The sequence below is a fragment of the Patiria miniata genome, unplaced genomic scaffold (genome assembly GCF_015706575.1).
Source record: "Patiria miniata isolate m_02_andy unplaced genomic scaffold, ASM1570657v1 HiC_scaffold_21, whole genome shotgun sequence".
Taxonomy (NCBI): Eukaryota; Metazoa; Echinodermata; class Asteroidea; order Valvatida; family Asterinidae; genus Patiria; species Patiria miniata.
The window spans coordinates 5,159,167-5,175,138 of NW_024037060.1; the positions used below are offsets into that span (position 1 = coordinate 5,159,167).

Sequence of the window (15,972 nt, forward strand, 5' to 3'; positions counted from 1 at the left end):
AATCAGTCTTCGAAGATTCAAACTCGATATATATTTTTGTTCTGCCGCCGTATAACGCAGACAGGTCATAATATGTATAATCTGTTTTCATGAGAATTGCTGAGGTCATCAAATCAAAACAATAAGTACCAGACTGATTTAATCTCCAACATCTATATTTTTTTTTTTTTAAAGAACGTGGTTGTACGTAATTATATACAAAATTGAAATTCTAAATCGTTAATAGCGATCAAAACCCTTTCGCTTAAAGTGGTAAAAGGTAAAAAAAAAAATCCTCAAATTCTTATTTGAGTTCACAGTTGGCTAATTTGTTTTAAAACTGCGCTAAACCCAAAGCAGCAGAGTAGTAAAACATAATTTGAAACCACAACCAATTTGAAACCTAAAACCTGCAAACTGCAAAGACGACATCGTGGCGTTGGAGAGCACAATCTCCCTTGCAAAGCCACCGTTCACTTTGCCCTAATTACTTTCAAGTTTTTCTTCCGGTCTTCTCACCAACAAAGGAAGAGAAAAAAAAAACCACCCACAGTTGTGGTTAACTCTGCCACCAGCTGGGAACTAAAGTCTCGTTAATAACTCGGCTGACAAAGTGTGCCTTCAACTTGGTCAATATTTAGTTAGCATTAGCAGTAATTTCATCGTATCAAACACGCATGCGGTGGCACAATTACCTCACGCCCATTGCCTCCCCCCGCTCATATATTTAGCCCTCGGCAGTGCATCCGCTTTTTGTACCGTTCTTATACATCGTTGACGTCGCATGCGGCTATATAACACATCGACGTGCGCAATATACAACTAGTTTGGTGTCTCCGATAGCATTGTTGGATACACGACAAAACACCTGCAAACTTCAACACCGCCCGTTGAAATCGATTCATTTCCGTTCTACGCCATACTCTAGTACAAGCAAGCCAGTTTTTGGATTGTTCTCCTCTGTATTGGGACGATTTTGGCGGTTAACGAGTGGAGCAAAGCAGGCTTTTGTTCGGCCATTTCGGTGACGATGATGTTGAAATCTGTTTGGACGGTTCTGCTGTTGTTGGGAATTCTATATCAATGCGCAGCCAATCCAAGTAAGTTCAAATGATTTTTTTTTTTGGTGGCGAAATTGGTTTTTGTTCGACAAAACAGACGTAATCATGAGACTTTGCGTCCCTCATGAATGACGAAATTTAGAGATTGATCAGTTACGTTTTTTATTTGAAAAGATTCATTTTATCAAAAGTATTTTCGTTGACGTATTTTAACATGTGACTATACGCTTCTTGACTATATGCTTCACAAAAACCTAGCCCTCAAAGCGTCCTCTTTTTTTCACAGCTTTTAAGAAAATACATCGCAAATATCTCATGTTTAGAGAGTATAGTACATTAGCTTTTCAACAACGAAAAAATCTGTCCAATCGGGTAAATATTGATTGAGTTATGGCCAACTCAAAATTGGTGCCGATTTTTCAATCTGTCCACGATCTACATTGTCATTTGTTAGGAATGTAATGGATTTGGGATGAGGGTAGTTTTGCTTTCTTTAATATTTTAATCTCTCTTTATATATTTTGTTAATATTTTGGGGGCAACTATGGTCATTAATTCTTTAGAAGTTATAGTAGTCCTGAAAAGGACTGTTTATTTAATTTCTTAGATGTTTACTGTGCTGCTCTGTTCCTGCCCTCTACTTGATAGCCTTTTTTCCACAAATGCAAGTTTCGGTCCGTGTTCTTATTGCGACAGTCAAAGTATCAGTCGCCGTGGACAAAATGAAAAAGTGGTATACTTGGATTGGCCATAACGCAATAAATATTCACCCGATTGGAAAGATCTTTACGTTGTTGGAAAGCTAATGGATTGTACTGTCTAATTATGCATAAATATTTGCGATGTATTTTTTTTAAAGCTGTGAAAAAGAGGATGTTTCGAGGGTTTGGGTTTCTTGTAAGACACCCTGTATATCAGATTAAATTTTGCCAAAAGAAAATGCTGCAACATAGGGGCCTGTACGCATTCGTCTTTCCTGAATGTAGAGAATGCTTTCGTTTGATAACTCGCACAACCATGTTTTTAAAGTTACGGTTTTTTTCGCGGTTATAATTTTTGGACCAAGATTGCAGATCAGTGTGCTCATAAAATAATGCAGTTTAAGAAATAGTCCCATGTTTTTGTCGTTTTCTTAGCTCAGCCCCTATTTTTATTATTTCTCCCTTTATCATTGTTTTAGGAGCAGTTCTGTCAATGCACTGAATTGAAATATCATGACATTAATGCGACATTATATGTTTTTTCTTGTGCGTGGTTCTCATGGGCGTCGCCAGGATTTTTTTCTAGAGGGGGGCAAAACATATTTTCCCCCAAAAAATTCCTGTATTTCTCAACATCTTCTCGATTTATCAATTTTAGAGGGGGGCAGGGACATTTTGCCCCCCCCCCAACCCATTAAATTTACACCACTATGATTTCGCGCCTCTTTTTCTTTTCTTTTTTCTCTTTTTTTTATATTTTTGCTTTTCCGGGGGGGGGGGGGCAAGTGCCCCCCTTGCCCCCCCCCCCCTCGCGACACCCACGGTGGTTCTTGTGCGTAGTTGAAAATTGCAGCATTCGCAAGAAATGTAATATTGAGCATCGTTTTTCAGAGAAATAAGTGTTTGTGAAATTGTGACCAGCTGGGTAGTCGGGGGTGGGGGCGTGCGTTGGGGGGGGGGGGGGGACAACCCCATAAAACAAATCGTCGCCCACAGTCGCCTTTTACTGGAATTTCGCTAGTCCTAAAGGCGACCATGGTTAAAGGGTTTAGCAGAAATTGGGCGCCCGGGTGCCCCCTCTCCATTGTAACATCCAGGCCCCCACTGAGAACCCTGGCTATGCCGCTATTTGTAATTAATTGCTTGGGATGCCATCATTTCTTCCTCACTGCATTTAAAAACGTTCATATTTAATCACAATCCTGAATATTTTCAGAGACAATGAACCTTCTTTTCTACCTAATCGCAAAACCATTATTATGATGGTGGATGGATAACACGTTTTTTTTGGGAGGGGGGGGGGAACTGAGGAGATGGAATTGGGCACGGGCTGTAGAGGAGAAAAATGCAAAAAAACACACCTAAATGGGTGGATTGTTTTTGATTTTCACATTCACTGATATTTGTAACCTTTCACATGTCGACTACGTATATTTTAGAGGCCTTTGTCTCAGTAATTCACTTCTTTGACATGTCGATAAATACAAACTTTAAGTGGCCATGACTTGTCAACGGAATGTCCGATTGAAGTGCAACAAATAGTATTTTAAAGAGTACTTATTTTCTTCTTAATACCTGCAAACCCTATTTTTTTTATATTTCTGCTCAGTTCTGTCTCATTTTACCAGAATGCCTCACAATGTTGTTGTCGTTGTCGGGCTGGGAACCATTTAACATGAATCCCTAAACGCCGAAGAAATAATTTGGATTGCCGACTCCCTTTTTTTTTTTTCTTTTTACAAAAATGCATCTGGAGTTTCGAGGCAGTCTTTTCCAGCCCGGGATTTGGATGTAAAACAAATAAAGTGCGAATACAATTTCGGTGGCTTTGGTCATAAACGAGACAGAAACAATCCAAACAAAAACATGATGGGAAAAAGTAATTTAACCCAATTAAGCGCGCGATCCAGCAGAAACAATCCAAAATTGTTAGCGATTTTCAAGTTGTGGCAGGAGTTTCTTCAAGTCAATTGGGTGTCGGTCGGTCGGTCGCCAAAAACTTCCCAAAAATTATTTTACCAAAATTGTGCAAATGCTATGCGGTCGGTAGTAAATGCACTCTACAATTTGTTTGTAACAATTCGTAAAGCTGTTTATGAAAATTGTGTAAACTAAGGCAAGATATGGGCAGTAATGTTATAGTCACGTGGCATTTTCTGTAGTGGTTGGACGGTATACCAAAGGAGGAAATGAAAATTAAACTGAGCTTTCATCTTTCTGGCTTCTTTGCAGAAACCTGTGGAGTAGGACTCACAGTCAAAGAATGCCTGAGAATCTTAGCTGAACCAGGTAAGTTTGATGTGATATGTTTTTCTTCAGAGTGACATAATAGTTTATTTGCCAAACTTAATATTCTGAAACAGGTGAAATAATAGTTAATTTGCAAAACTTGATATTCTGAATCTGAATGATCTCTACCACCACCGACTGGGTATACTCATGCTTAAATATAATACTCACAACATGCTCCCTCAAATTTTTAATAATCTATTCTCACTTTGTCTGTTCATTCATACTAAACTCGTAGTTCCTCGAAAGGTGATCTATTTGTGAGACAAAATAGAACATCCTTGGTTTTGTTTAAAAGAGTGTACTACTTTGGTTTCATTTGCCAAAAAAAATGAAAAAAAAATCGATCATCCGAACTTGTACTTGAACATTATCTTTTCTGATTTGCTTAGTCATTATTTTACATATTGTACCGGGTCTCACTTTTAAAACTATTGTCCTGTCTTCGTCCGTGTGAAGTTTTATCCTGTCCCAGGAAAATGTACAAAAGTAATCACCCTTTTCCTTCATGTTGACATCGTTTAATGTTGAAACTCAATTACATATCGTCTGTGAAGAATGTTTTGTATACATGTATTTTTTTTCTTTATGCATAACAGAATTGTCACTGAGGATGTCAATGTGAAAATAAATGGCGAATTGATAATAATTCCATTCGGAAAAAGAAATTGCAGAAAGTTGACAGAACCTTTGCAGAAATCAGAACATAATGATGATGAACTTCGAAGTTTATTTTTCCCCGGCATTTTATACAAATAACAATAATATAACCGGAAAAAAATTACGATCAGGGAGATCGACATTCACATAGACTTTTGCACACATGTGTTTCCAACTTTAATTGTTAACTAACCACAATTTTACTTTATCCTACCCCCACGAACTTTGGCATTTTTTACTAATTGGACCACGAGCAACCGAACTTGCCTATTTGCGACATTAACATTTTGCCAATAAATAGGAGCTGATGCATTAGGGAGACAATGAAATGTCTCCCTAATTCCACATGTTTCCCAACGGTATACTTCCCGCGCTAAAGTGTCTCCCAAATGGTATAAAGATGGTATTAATAATTATAATAATTATTTGATTATTTAACAAAAGCTTTCCATGTCACAATGACATCACAAAGCGCTGTGCATAAAAAAATCCACAAATTCTTAAGAAACAGTCATAAAGCAAAAACAATTAAATACTAGAGGTTTGCGTTTGTTGAGTTACAAACGCAGAGTGGTCGGGCTGGCATATTTTCTGTGTTTACAATGACTTAATCATAATTGAACTGCACAATACTCCTCCAATTACCCTGCATATCCATTACCCTGTGTTTTTCACAATGAAAGTCACACAACCTGCAGTTTAACTTGTTGCTTTACCTCGACAAGACTTGTAGGTCTATCCGGAAGCGCACATCTGGTGCTGCATGGATGGCTACTCAAGCATTACAACCAGTTAGGACTATTGGTAGACTTGCCGGAGCCTCAACCGTCGTTGGAGTTTATGCAACATATGCTAATCATATCATAACATGGCTTTTATGGGTTTTTTTCTTTTGCATGGGCATAATAAAATTCTGCACTGACTTTACGACAGAAACGTTTGTGGCTACACGCTGTGGAAATATTAATTTTCAGCATTCAGATATGTGAGGAAAACTGGTGAGGCGCGATTTCAATCGGTTATGGAAAGAAATCTTGTTTTCCTTTTATTTGACGCTAATTTCTATATTTTGAATTCACCTAACTTTGACCTTCCGGCAGCCCCGGAAGGAAAGGTCAAACGACCTTGACTTTCGGATGATGACGCCATCACATTGTTTTTGTGTCTGGCATTCCTCACTAAACACTTTCATAATATATGTGTCTGTGGTAAAATGCTTCCGCTTTTGAGCTATATTCAGTTTTTATTGCACTTCCGGTAACACCGGAAGTAAAGGTCAAGCAGTTTTGTGTCTGGGGGACAAGAAATGTTCCTCACGGCATAGTCTACAACCCCACGAAAAAACAAACACGATACTCTATTTAGTTCAAAAGATATACGCAAACTATTTTGTCAAGATTTGCCCTTAAATCGCTTGTAATTTGATACCTGATAACGTCATGATGACGTAACAAAATTTATAACATCTTCGTAACATGGTACAAGTTCACACAAGGTTTTGTGATCATACCGTGAACCGTTCGGAAGAAATGCTGCTTTGTTTTGATGTCAGGCTCACGTCTTCATTTTGAATTCACCTAACTTTGACCTTCCGGTAGACCCGGAAGTAAAGGTCAAGCGAGTTCACGTACGCGACAAAAACTGTTTAGCGATTAATGGTCTATCTGATGACAGAATACAAACATCATTGATTGTTTAGTTCAAGAGTTATAGGTGAAAGTAATTGGTCACTTTTTCAGATAAAATCACTTGTAATTTGACACCTGATGACGTAATCATGACGTCAGAGTAATATGCACCACTTCGGATGAGGGGCGATATATATTGAAAGTTACAAGTTCATACCATATACCGTTTAAGAGAAAACCCGCGGAGAAGTATTGTCCGGAAAAAAAAAGAAAGAAAGAAAGAAAGAAAGAAAGATTAATCGTAACAGATCCAAAGAGTGGTCGGGTTGTGCCCGACCACTCAAAAACGTTTTGGTGGATGTATGTGTGTGTGCACTGGTTGAGTGGATTACCAATATGATGAGTGTTCGCTTCATGCACATTTCACTTTGGCGTACTAAAAGTTAGTCTCTTGCTCGTGTGGTGCGAGAGTGCGACACATTGTATTAAAAATAATAGTATAAGTTTCCCCGGCTATTTTAAAACGTTCATCATTCAAATTCACCGATTCTAATATTCAAATTCGTCCAAGATATAATTTCAGACGCTTTGGGCAAAATCAATTTAGTCGTGTATTCTGCAGTTTCAAAGTGTAAAGGTGCAAACGACTACATACAACGCTCCGGCATGTTCAAAACTTTGAGTGGTCGATTGATAATCCAGCGATCGATTGATTAATTAAATTTGCTTTTAAATTTTTAATCGGGAAAATAGTTTGTTGCATTTTCGAATACAGTACACGCCACTGGTTCCAAAATGGATCAAGACAGAAATGTTAGACAGATCACCATACATTACCCTGCCAATAAGCGTTTTCTGTGGCATTGAGAAAAGCCCAGAAATATTGTTAAGCATATGACTGTCACACATTATCGATTCTCATTATCAATAATTATCATTCTTTATTATAACTACATCCAACTATTTTGTTAGTTCAAAATTATTATGAATACTTGATATGACTTAAAACAGCATACAGGTCAAACCGAAAAACATGTAATAAAGAGCTAAAACAAAGGTGACGCACATGTAACTAAACAGTGACCAAAATCCACGCACACACAACTCAAAGCTGCAGAAGTCAAATTATAAAACGGTTTTATTAAAACAAATTTTCCAAAGTCATGAATTATATGCTCCATAATTTTTGAAAGGATGACCTGTGGGAAAACTTATGTGTGGTTCCTTATTTTACAATTCACAACAGAGAACGTTTTATTACGCAGGAAAGATAAGTCCAGTGTCATATGAAATTCGGACTCTTGTGGAATCTGGTCTCTTTTACCTAATATATGGACTCTAACCCTAACACGTGACCTTCCACTGTCCTAATTACCTTCACATAGGCATGCGCAATACAGCAAACGAGTTCGTATTTCCTATGAGTCCAAATTTCACACGACACCGGCATTTACTTGAACAGGATCATCCCGTACTTAATGACAATGGCTTCCCTGTTGTTTTAATTTTTGGTACGGTACAGGGAAGAGAGCATCACCAGAGCAGTCGTTTAATCCCCGCCTGGCTCCCAATCTCGACTGGCTTGGGGTGAGTTGCTATTTGTTTGTCTTTTGGGATCAAGGCAGTGCGAAAAGCTGTGGATGTGAAGTATACCTTAGGAACGAGGTTAGGACTGCTAGACCTGTCCACACGGGCGCGTGTTATGTAAATGAAGTTGACCACGAGTTCACATTGTAGTTTTCCAGCCATCGACCGCCCTGACACGTCTCTGAATCTTTGGGATCGAGGCAATTAATGCTTAGACTCATTCCAAAGGCTACATTCAGAATGAGATCCAAGATGGCGGCAGGGACGGCTGTGAAATTCCAGCAAGCAAAACAAAACTGCGCCTTGAAACCTGAACTTCATTCAGTTTTCCGATCTGTAGGCCTAATTCATCTTGAAAACTCCTATCAGCTAGTCGCTTGAATGAACTCCTTCAATCAGTGGATTCCATAGATAAAAACCCCTGGTGATGAAAGAAGGCAGGGATGCACGTAAAGGCGTATCAGCTCACCTTAGTTTATTTGATATCGCGGGCCAATATTGGGTGTACCCGAGCATGCATTGCCCCTAGTGTCGCAGTTTGTGGAGTAATCGATAGTCAAAAACTCCACCGCTTCTTGCCACTAGCGACTCACTCGTACCTGATTGGAAAGTTTTCCAGTCCTTACACAATACAAATACACTATAAGTGCTGCTTGAAATGGAGAACTCCGATCACCAAGACAAAACAGGTTGCTTGGATACGCCAATCAAGGATCCGGACAATAATTGTCGAATTTCTTTTTGTGTTTTGGTGATTTTATTTGGAGGCTCGATAATGCAAGTCACGGCTTTCAGCGATGCACGCAGAACGGAAATTGAACGAATTAACTACTCCATTTGATATGAGCGAATATCGGCCTTACCGCATCTGGTGTTCGCCGACAACGTGGGCTCGCTTATTATGTTCATTCATTTTTCATACATCTGTGCCTGAAGGATTGTTGCAGACCTAAAACAGATCATTATAACAAACTATGTTTTTTTCTGCAATATACAGGGTTCTTATAGGCCTATATACGGAAGGGCAAAAATGCAAAAACTATAACAAAATGGTTGTATCTTAACAATTTAAGTTTCAAGACAAAGTCCGGACGACTCGCTCCATTGCAACTTTCCAGTCTCTTTCAGAGGCGGATCTAGCCTTCGGGAAAGGGGGGGGTATTAAGGGGGAGGGGTCTCATGCGTGCCAGGTGGGTCCTGCTAGGGTGGTCCGGACATCCCCCCTGAAAAGTTTGAAATCTTTGATGATTTGTCCTGCATTCTCTGCATTTTCTCTCCATAGTCCTTTTGCCACCCACAATAAACATTTTTTAATCATGTTTCAGAGCACGGAAAAGGCGAATGAACCGACGTGCAAACTCAAGGATATCTACACAATGATCCCCGACGATTGCCAGGCGGAACTACTGCAGGTAAGACGGAACAAAATATTTGCCATGTGAAACTTGCCTATCTATAAAAAGCCTGCTAGAAGTGGACTTCATGAACAATCATCATTTGCAATTAAATGAATCAAACCAAAGAAGATAAACTGTTATGCAACATCCATCACACCTTTTGTTACCTTTTTTATTAACACGTCCGCTCTTTCAACCATTTACTGGGTCACCTGAGATTGCAATTAAATACCCCCCCCCCAAAAAAAAAACCTGTTTTACAACATGTATGCATGACCATGATCATCCCTTGTGCTAAATTTGTTTGTGAACACGTCTGCTCTTTTAACCATTTTACTCGAGAGTTCTCAGAATGTTTACGTATGTACATGGTGTCTCACAAAAAACGAACCCCCTAAGCCCCCTCTTTTTCACAGCATTAAAAAAAGACATTGCAAATATCGATACACTTTGAGAGAGTATATTTCATTAGCGTTTTAACACCGAAAAAATCTTTCCAATCGGATAAATGCTTCTTGAATTATGACCAATTGAATACAAGTACTGCATTTTCATTTTGTCCTCGGCGACTGATATTTTGACTGCCGCAATAAGAACACGGTCCGAAACTTGCATTTGTTAAAAAAAGGCTACCAAGTCAGAGCAGCACAGTAAACATCTAAGGCGTTATACCAAACAGTCCTTTTCAGGACTACCATTACTTCAAAAGGATTAATGACCATTGCTTCAAAAAAATAAAAAAGAATCAAAGAAAGAAAGCATTAAAGCATTAAAGAAAGCAAAACTACCCTCACCCCAAATGATAATGATAATAATAATACCGGAGTCATATATAGCGCAGGTATCTACTAACAATTAGGTACCCAAGGCGCTGGAAATTATGTCTACTATTAAAGACAGGTAAATGAAGTTTATAAGAAATATGAGACTCATTATGTAGCACCTTATAAGGGTTTACAAGGTGCTGCGGCGCATATTGCAGCCACTGCCAGAAACACCGGGGCAAACCCTTTCTCTTAGCGATAAGTGTTACTGGGTTCTTTTACGTGCATTACACAGCACACGGGACCCACGGCTTTACGTCCGAAGGACGAAGCAATAATGCCAAAGTGCCTTGCCCAAGAGCACAAGCACCATGTTCCCACGGTCAGGATTCGAACCCACGTACCACGATACACGAGTCGAACACCGTAACCATTGGACCACAGCACTACGATCCATTACATTCCTAACAAATGACAATAATTGAAACGTGGACAGATTGAAAAATCGGCACTTATTTTGAATTGGCAATAACTCAATAAATTTTTGCCCGATCAGAAAGAATTTTTTTTCGTTGTTGAAAAGCTAAGGCCAAAAAAAAAAAGTCTCCGGTTTCTGGTATGCGCGCGCGTCGCCGCAGCCATGCGCGTCTTCAAAATGAAAAAAGTTTTTTTTTCAATGAAAGATGATGTCTCAAAACCGCCAAACTCACTGGTTTGACTGGAATCCTGCTGCTGCACAATTTTAACGTGTTTTTAGATGGGGTTATGATCGAGAATAAGCTTTATGTGGCCTCTCTGGACTCCCATATATTTGCACTAAGTCTAGTCGGGGACCATTTGCAGTCATCAGCCTACATTTTGTGGCAAAAAAATCAGGTAAAAAAAAAAAGCCGCGTCGCCGCACCCCTTTTTGGGCAAGCTCCATACCAGAAACCGGAGACTTATTTTTTTTGGCCTAATGAAATATACTCTGTGAAAAAAAGGGGCTTTGATGGTTCAGTGTTTTGTGAGACACCTGGACTATTATACACCGACGGGGGCCCACTTCAACGGCAGATGCAATGTCCCAACAGTTGTACAAAGCAACTGCCCCACGACAGATTGTCTGAACAATAGCTAGCACAATGCTTTCGCCATTGTAGGGGGCCTCTGTGAAGACATTGCCATTACAAGGCTGAAACATAGAGCAAGGAACTGAAACCACAATGTGTCCATCCTGATCCATCACTGATGGTTCAGGGATGGAGAGACTATCAAGGGTTCATGTTTCGCCGCACGCTGTCAAAATGTCTACCAATTATCAAAATCAGAAACTAAATCTATATTCGTTTTGTAGCCCGTTGTCATCCGACTCTTTTCAATCGGATAACTGTTATACGCGGTTAATATATTAAAAGAACATTATCAGCTCGAGTTTCAATTTCATTTCAAAAGCCAGAAATCATGCTGCATCAAGGCCCCCTTCCCCGTTGCCCCCCACCCCTGGATCAGCCGTTGGGCTGTATGCTCAAACACGAATAAAATATAGCGCTTATACTAATGTTGCAAAATACGATACTTTTGTGTTCTATATAAAGACCTGCCGCAGAGCACGACTGAAAATGCTTTTCAATTGGGAAACGATAATGGACCGAAAAAAAAATGCAACCTCAGAAAACGGATTAGGCCTACCTTTTGGTTATAAAAGGCTATTCGAAAATTGAAAATGGGATTGACTGGCTTTCAAACTGTTTATTCCTTTCCCTTCGTACTTGCGCAAGGGGGGGGGGGGAGGTTTAATGAGTTTCTAACAAGCGCAGTAATTTGCCTTTCCCGAATTCTGGGGGGGGGGGGGGGGGCAAGGGCGGATCCAGGAGGGGGGGGGCTTTGGCCCCCCCCAAAAAAAAACCCGAATCAATTTGTTTTTAGGTGACTGCGCAATAAAGGTAGGCAACGAGTACACCACCATCTTTTTCTCAAAACGTTGGTTAAAGTGGTCAGAAATTGCTCCAGATCGCACCACAGAGCATGTGGAATCCCAAAAAAATTCGGGGCCTTAAGCGGGCCCCGAACCCGACCCCACGGCCTTTTTTGGACACACTTTTTGGGGACCAATTTGTTTTGGGCCCCCAAAAAAATTGTACTCTGGATCCGCCCTTTGGGGGAGGGGGAGAGGGAGAGGGGGAACATGCCTCAAGCGCCCAATTCCCCACTTACGTTCAGATTTCAGCTCTACACCTTCTCTTTGTAGACAAGAAGAATCGAATTAATTTATCTTTTAGTTCAGTTTAGTTAATAATTGAATGCTATTTTCTATCTGGGGTTGGGGCATGCCTCCCCCCGTCTGCCCAGACCCAGCCCCTCCCAGTCCTAGATTCGCCAGTCGGTTTATTTCGGGGGGAAATGGTGATAGTTATTATTGGTGCCTTTGTGTTGGCTGATTGTGTACTCTCGTGCATTGACGCCACATTACAGAGACGCACAATTAGTTTGAAACGCAAGCCTCATTAAAAATGGACAATGAATTCTTTTCAACGTGGCTTTGTGGTGACAGGTGTAATACAACACATAATACCGACAACTTGAGATGAAATTGATATAGTTATGCCCCATTAAACTTACTAATGGCTTTGCGCGGTGGGTTTGCGCGGTCATTAGATAATGGACGTTTTAATAGTTTCTTCGCGTGCAGCAAATTGCCGAATTGGATGAATTTGTTGTGGGTGTAAAATATTTCATGAAGACAATTTATAGCATCCTGGATATTGTTTTGATGTTTTTTTTTGTCTGACGCATTTTGACACTCTCGTGAATAAAACATTTTTTGGTTTTGATAACGTTGTATTAAATGTAGGGTAGATCATTTGTCATTTGTGCATTTTTTTTCGTTCTAAGCAACAAAAGTGTTCAAAATCTAAAGACGAGTGCTCAACAACTAACCTGATGAAGTTTTAGCTCTGTTACTGCTGTGTATTCCGAGAAAACAGTATTCTAACATCTCGATTTCAATTAAGAAGTTGCCGAGTCATGTTTTGAATTGCGCCCGAAATCAGCATCCGGGACACGTTCTCATTCAGTCGATTGCAGCCGATCCGACGAAAAATCATTTAAAAAAATCCCCGCAGTGTGCGTCGTGTCAACGCTTGCATGCGAGCATCCATTCACAGATTTGCCGAATTACAAACCAACTCTTAACGGAAATTTTCAAAAATGCGTCACTTGACGCATGTTTGGAAATGGACTTCTTTTATTGTTTTCTTCAAAATGACAGCATGTCAGAAAGAATAACTTCACAGGGAGTTTATTGCCACCCTCATCTTTAAACCAAGTATTAAAGTTATCAACAATATTTTCGTCAGTTACTTTTTGAATAGCTACAAATGATTGGCACTATTCGTTACGTATGTAAGCGATATACGCAAATTGCTTCAGCTCGGAAAGGTGTTTTTCTTAGAATGGTATGTTTCCAAGAGGGTTTCGAGTTGAGGGATCGTGTCTTTCCCAGTAATATCCAAATCTTATCCTTTATGTCCATTCACAGGTCCTGCACTTTTTCGTAACACATTCCGACTACTGAGATGGAAGGACGAACGAACAGACTACCACTGACTCAAGCTACGACCATCTTTCAGTCTAAGTTCTTTCTTTTTCTTGAGACAAAACGAACTTGGTATTTGGCCAATCGAACTAGAACATGACGATCAATTTGGAAAGTCTTTAGATATCCAAACTCTTTTTTTGGTTATATTTGAAAACAACAATCAACAAATCGAACTATATTGAATGTTTACAATTTCAATGTCTACTTTTTTCATGCGAGATAAAACGATCAGGCCAATGTATGCCAAGTAACTTTTGTTAGCTTATTTCGGCGACTCGCATATTTTTTTTTATACTCATTTCCTTAAAACATTTGATCTTGTCATTTTTAAACTTCTGTAACAGTAGAGTTGTTATAACAACAACCTGAAATGATACATGTTTTCATTTCGTTTGAAAATTCTAAAACTTGCCTTATTAATGTCGATACAAAATTAAGGCCACATTTACAATGACAACCATTCCTACCTTGTATTTTCAGATCAGTACAGGGTTTGGTAACCAAAAACACGATGACGACTTTAGAGTAATTATAGATGAAAAACATCATTGGTTAAAGACCGTAAAAAAATCATTATGAAGAAAGGTAGTATGTCAGAGCGTAAACTTATAACAAGAGTATGCTAAAAGTTACTTTGGTCAGTGGGGAAAATATTAATTTTGTGCTGTTTCGAACTTTTGATTTACTGTGTAATGCAGAGTAGTTCAAGTTAACTTTCATGTGATGATACCAACAACTGACTCCATTTTGTTCAGTTCCGACCAACAGAGAACCGGGGTGGGGGGGGGGGGGAGGGGGAAATGCCAGAAATATTCTGGACGGCGGAGCATTTTGAATATTGGGTTCGATTGCTCACACATGGGTTTGATATGGAGTGCCTGTAAAAACGTTACTAACATGAGACTTTTTCAATCGCTTGATCTTAGTGAGATAGTGTCACTCCTTTTAAAAACTCAGACATGAGTAACCCGTACGAGGACGTATTGATTTAAACCAAGGATCTCCAATGATTTTCATGTTGTTTGGATCCCCGGGCATGCGTAATCCATGTGCGCACAACGAGCTGAATTGTGGCCAAATACAAATGCGTATATCCTAGTCTTTTTATCGTTATTCTGCTGGTTATTTATGTCTGATTTCAATAATTAAAAAAATAAAAAATCACGACTTCGACCGAACGCTATAGACTACAGAAACATTGCTTCAAAATAGTTTAATATCACAATAACTAAATCTTAATAAACCGCAAGGTGTGGGGAAAAACAGAAGTGCTTTAAATGTTTTAGTCCATAACGAAAGCTTCAAATTAATATATAGTTTTAAATTTTTAACCATGCAGCAAAGACGCGAGTTTTTTTCTTCTCCCGATGCATGTACAATCTATACAAACCTGGCAATGGACACCAAACATAATTATTTTTGTTCAGGGCTTTAGATCTAAAAGCGTAGTTGTAAAATACAGGTTGAGTAAAACAAAAAACCCAAAAAACAAAGGTCGGGACTATTGTTTATTTAAGTTCTGCATGTAGCACTTTCAAAATATAGGATATGGAAGCCCAATTCGTACGCTTTCTTTTAGTATAAGAATCATTCAAATCACTTATGCACTTTTTAAGTTACGGAATTTTAAACACAACCACCGTTTTAAGGTAGTGTCCACGGATCACAACAAAGTTCAGTGTTCTTTCAGCAAAACGACAACAAATCACATAGGGATGTGTGTGAATTGTTGTTTTCGTCTTGGTGAAAGAACGCACACCTTTTTTGTGATCCGTGGACAGAACCTTAAAACGGTGGTTATGTTTAAAATTCTGTAACTTAAAAAGTACATGAGTGATTTAAATGATTCTTGTACTAAAAAAAGCTTATGAATTGGGCTTTTATATCCTAGATTTTGAAAATGCTACATGCAGAACTCACCCTGTATAAGATAACTATATACCCTCAAGTGCACTTGGTGCATGTTATGGCTATTTTGTGCAGTGAATACTGGTGCTTTTACTGTTCATGTTGACTTTCAAGAATTGTGTTTGGTTATAGGGGTTCCTCTGTTTCGTGTTGTGTTCTATACTTGTGCACAAACCATTGGTAAATTTGTTGGCGATTTCATTAAATTAAAGTTCTTTCTTTGCACCAAACCTGTTGGCTTCTTGTCGTTTGATTATCGGAGGAATTTTCCAAGAGTTTGTAATCTAGTCGAGCCGTCGAGAAAGGTCACAGCCGTCACAAGGGTCAGAAAGAATGTCATGGGTAACATGAGTAACGACAAAGGATCGCCTTTGACAAATTTCATTGCAACAGTTTTGTTTAAACTCGACGAGATTGG

General features: G+C 39.2%; 1 protein-coding gene across 1 annotated transcript; it reads left to right on the forward strand.

Annotated features, from left to right (window-relative positions):
• The first annotated feature begins 547 nt into the window (after positions 1-547).
• LOC119729874 lies at positions 548-15,184 on the forward strand. Its single transcript, XM_038202664.1, has 5 exons — positions 548-1,079; positions 3,974-4,030; positions 7,841-7,905; positions 9,231-9,317; positions 13,587-15,184. Exons 1-5 carry the CDS (start codon positions 1,010-1,012, stop codon positions 13,620-13,622), a joined length of 315 nt encoding a protein of 104 aa, XP_038058592.1. The 5' UTR covers positions 548-1,009; the 3' UTR covers positions 13,623-15,184.
• Positions 15,185-15,972: the final 788 nt, after the last annotated feature.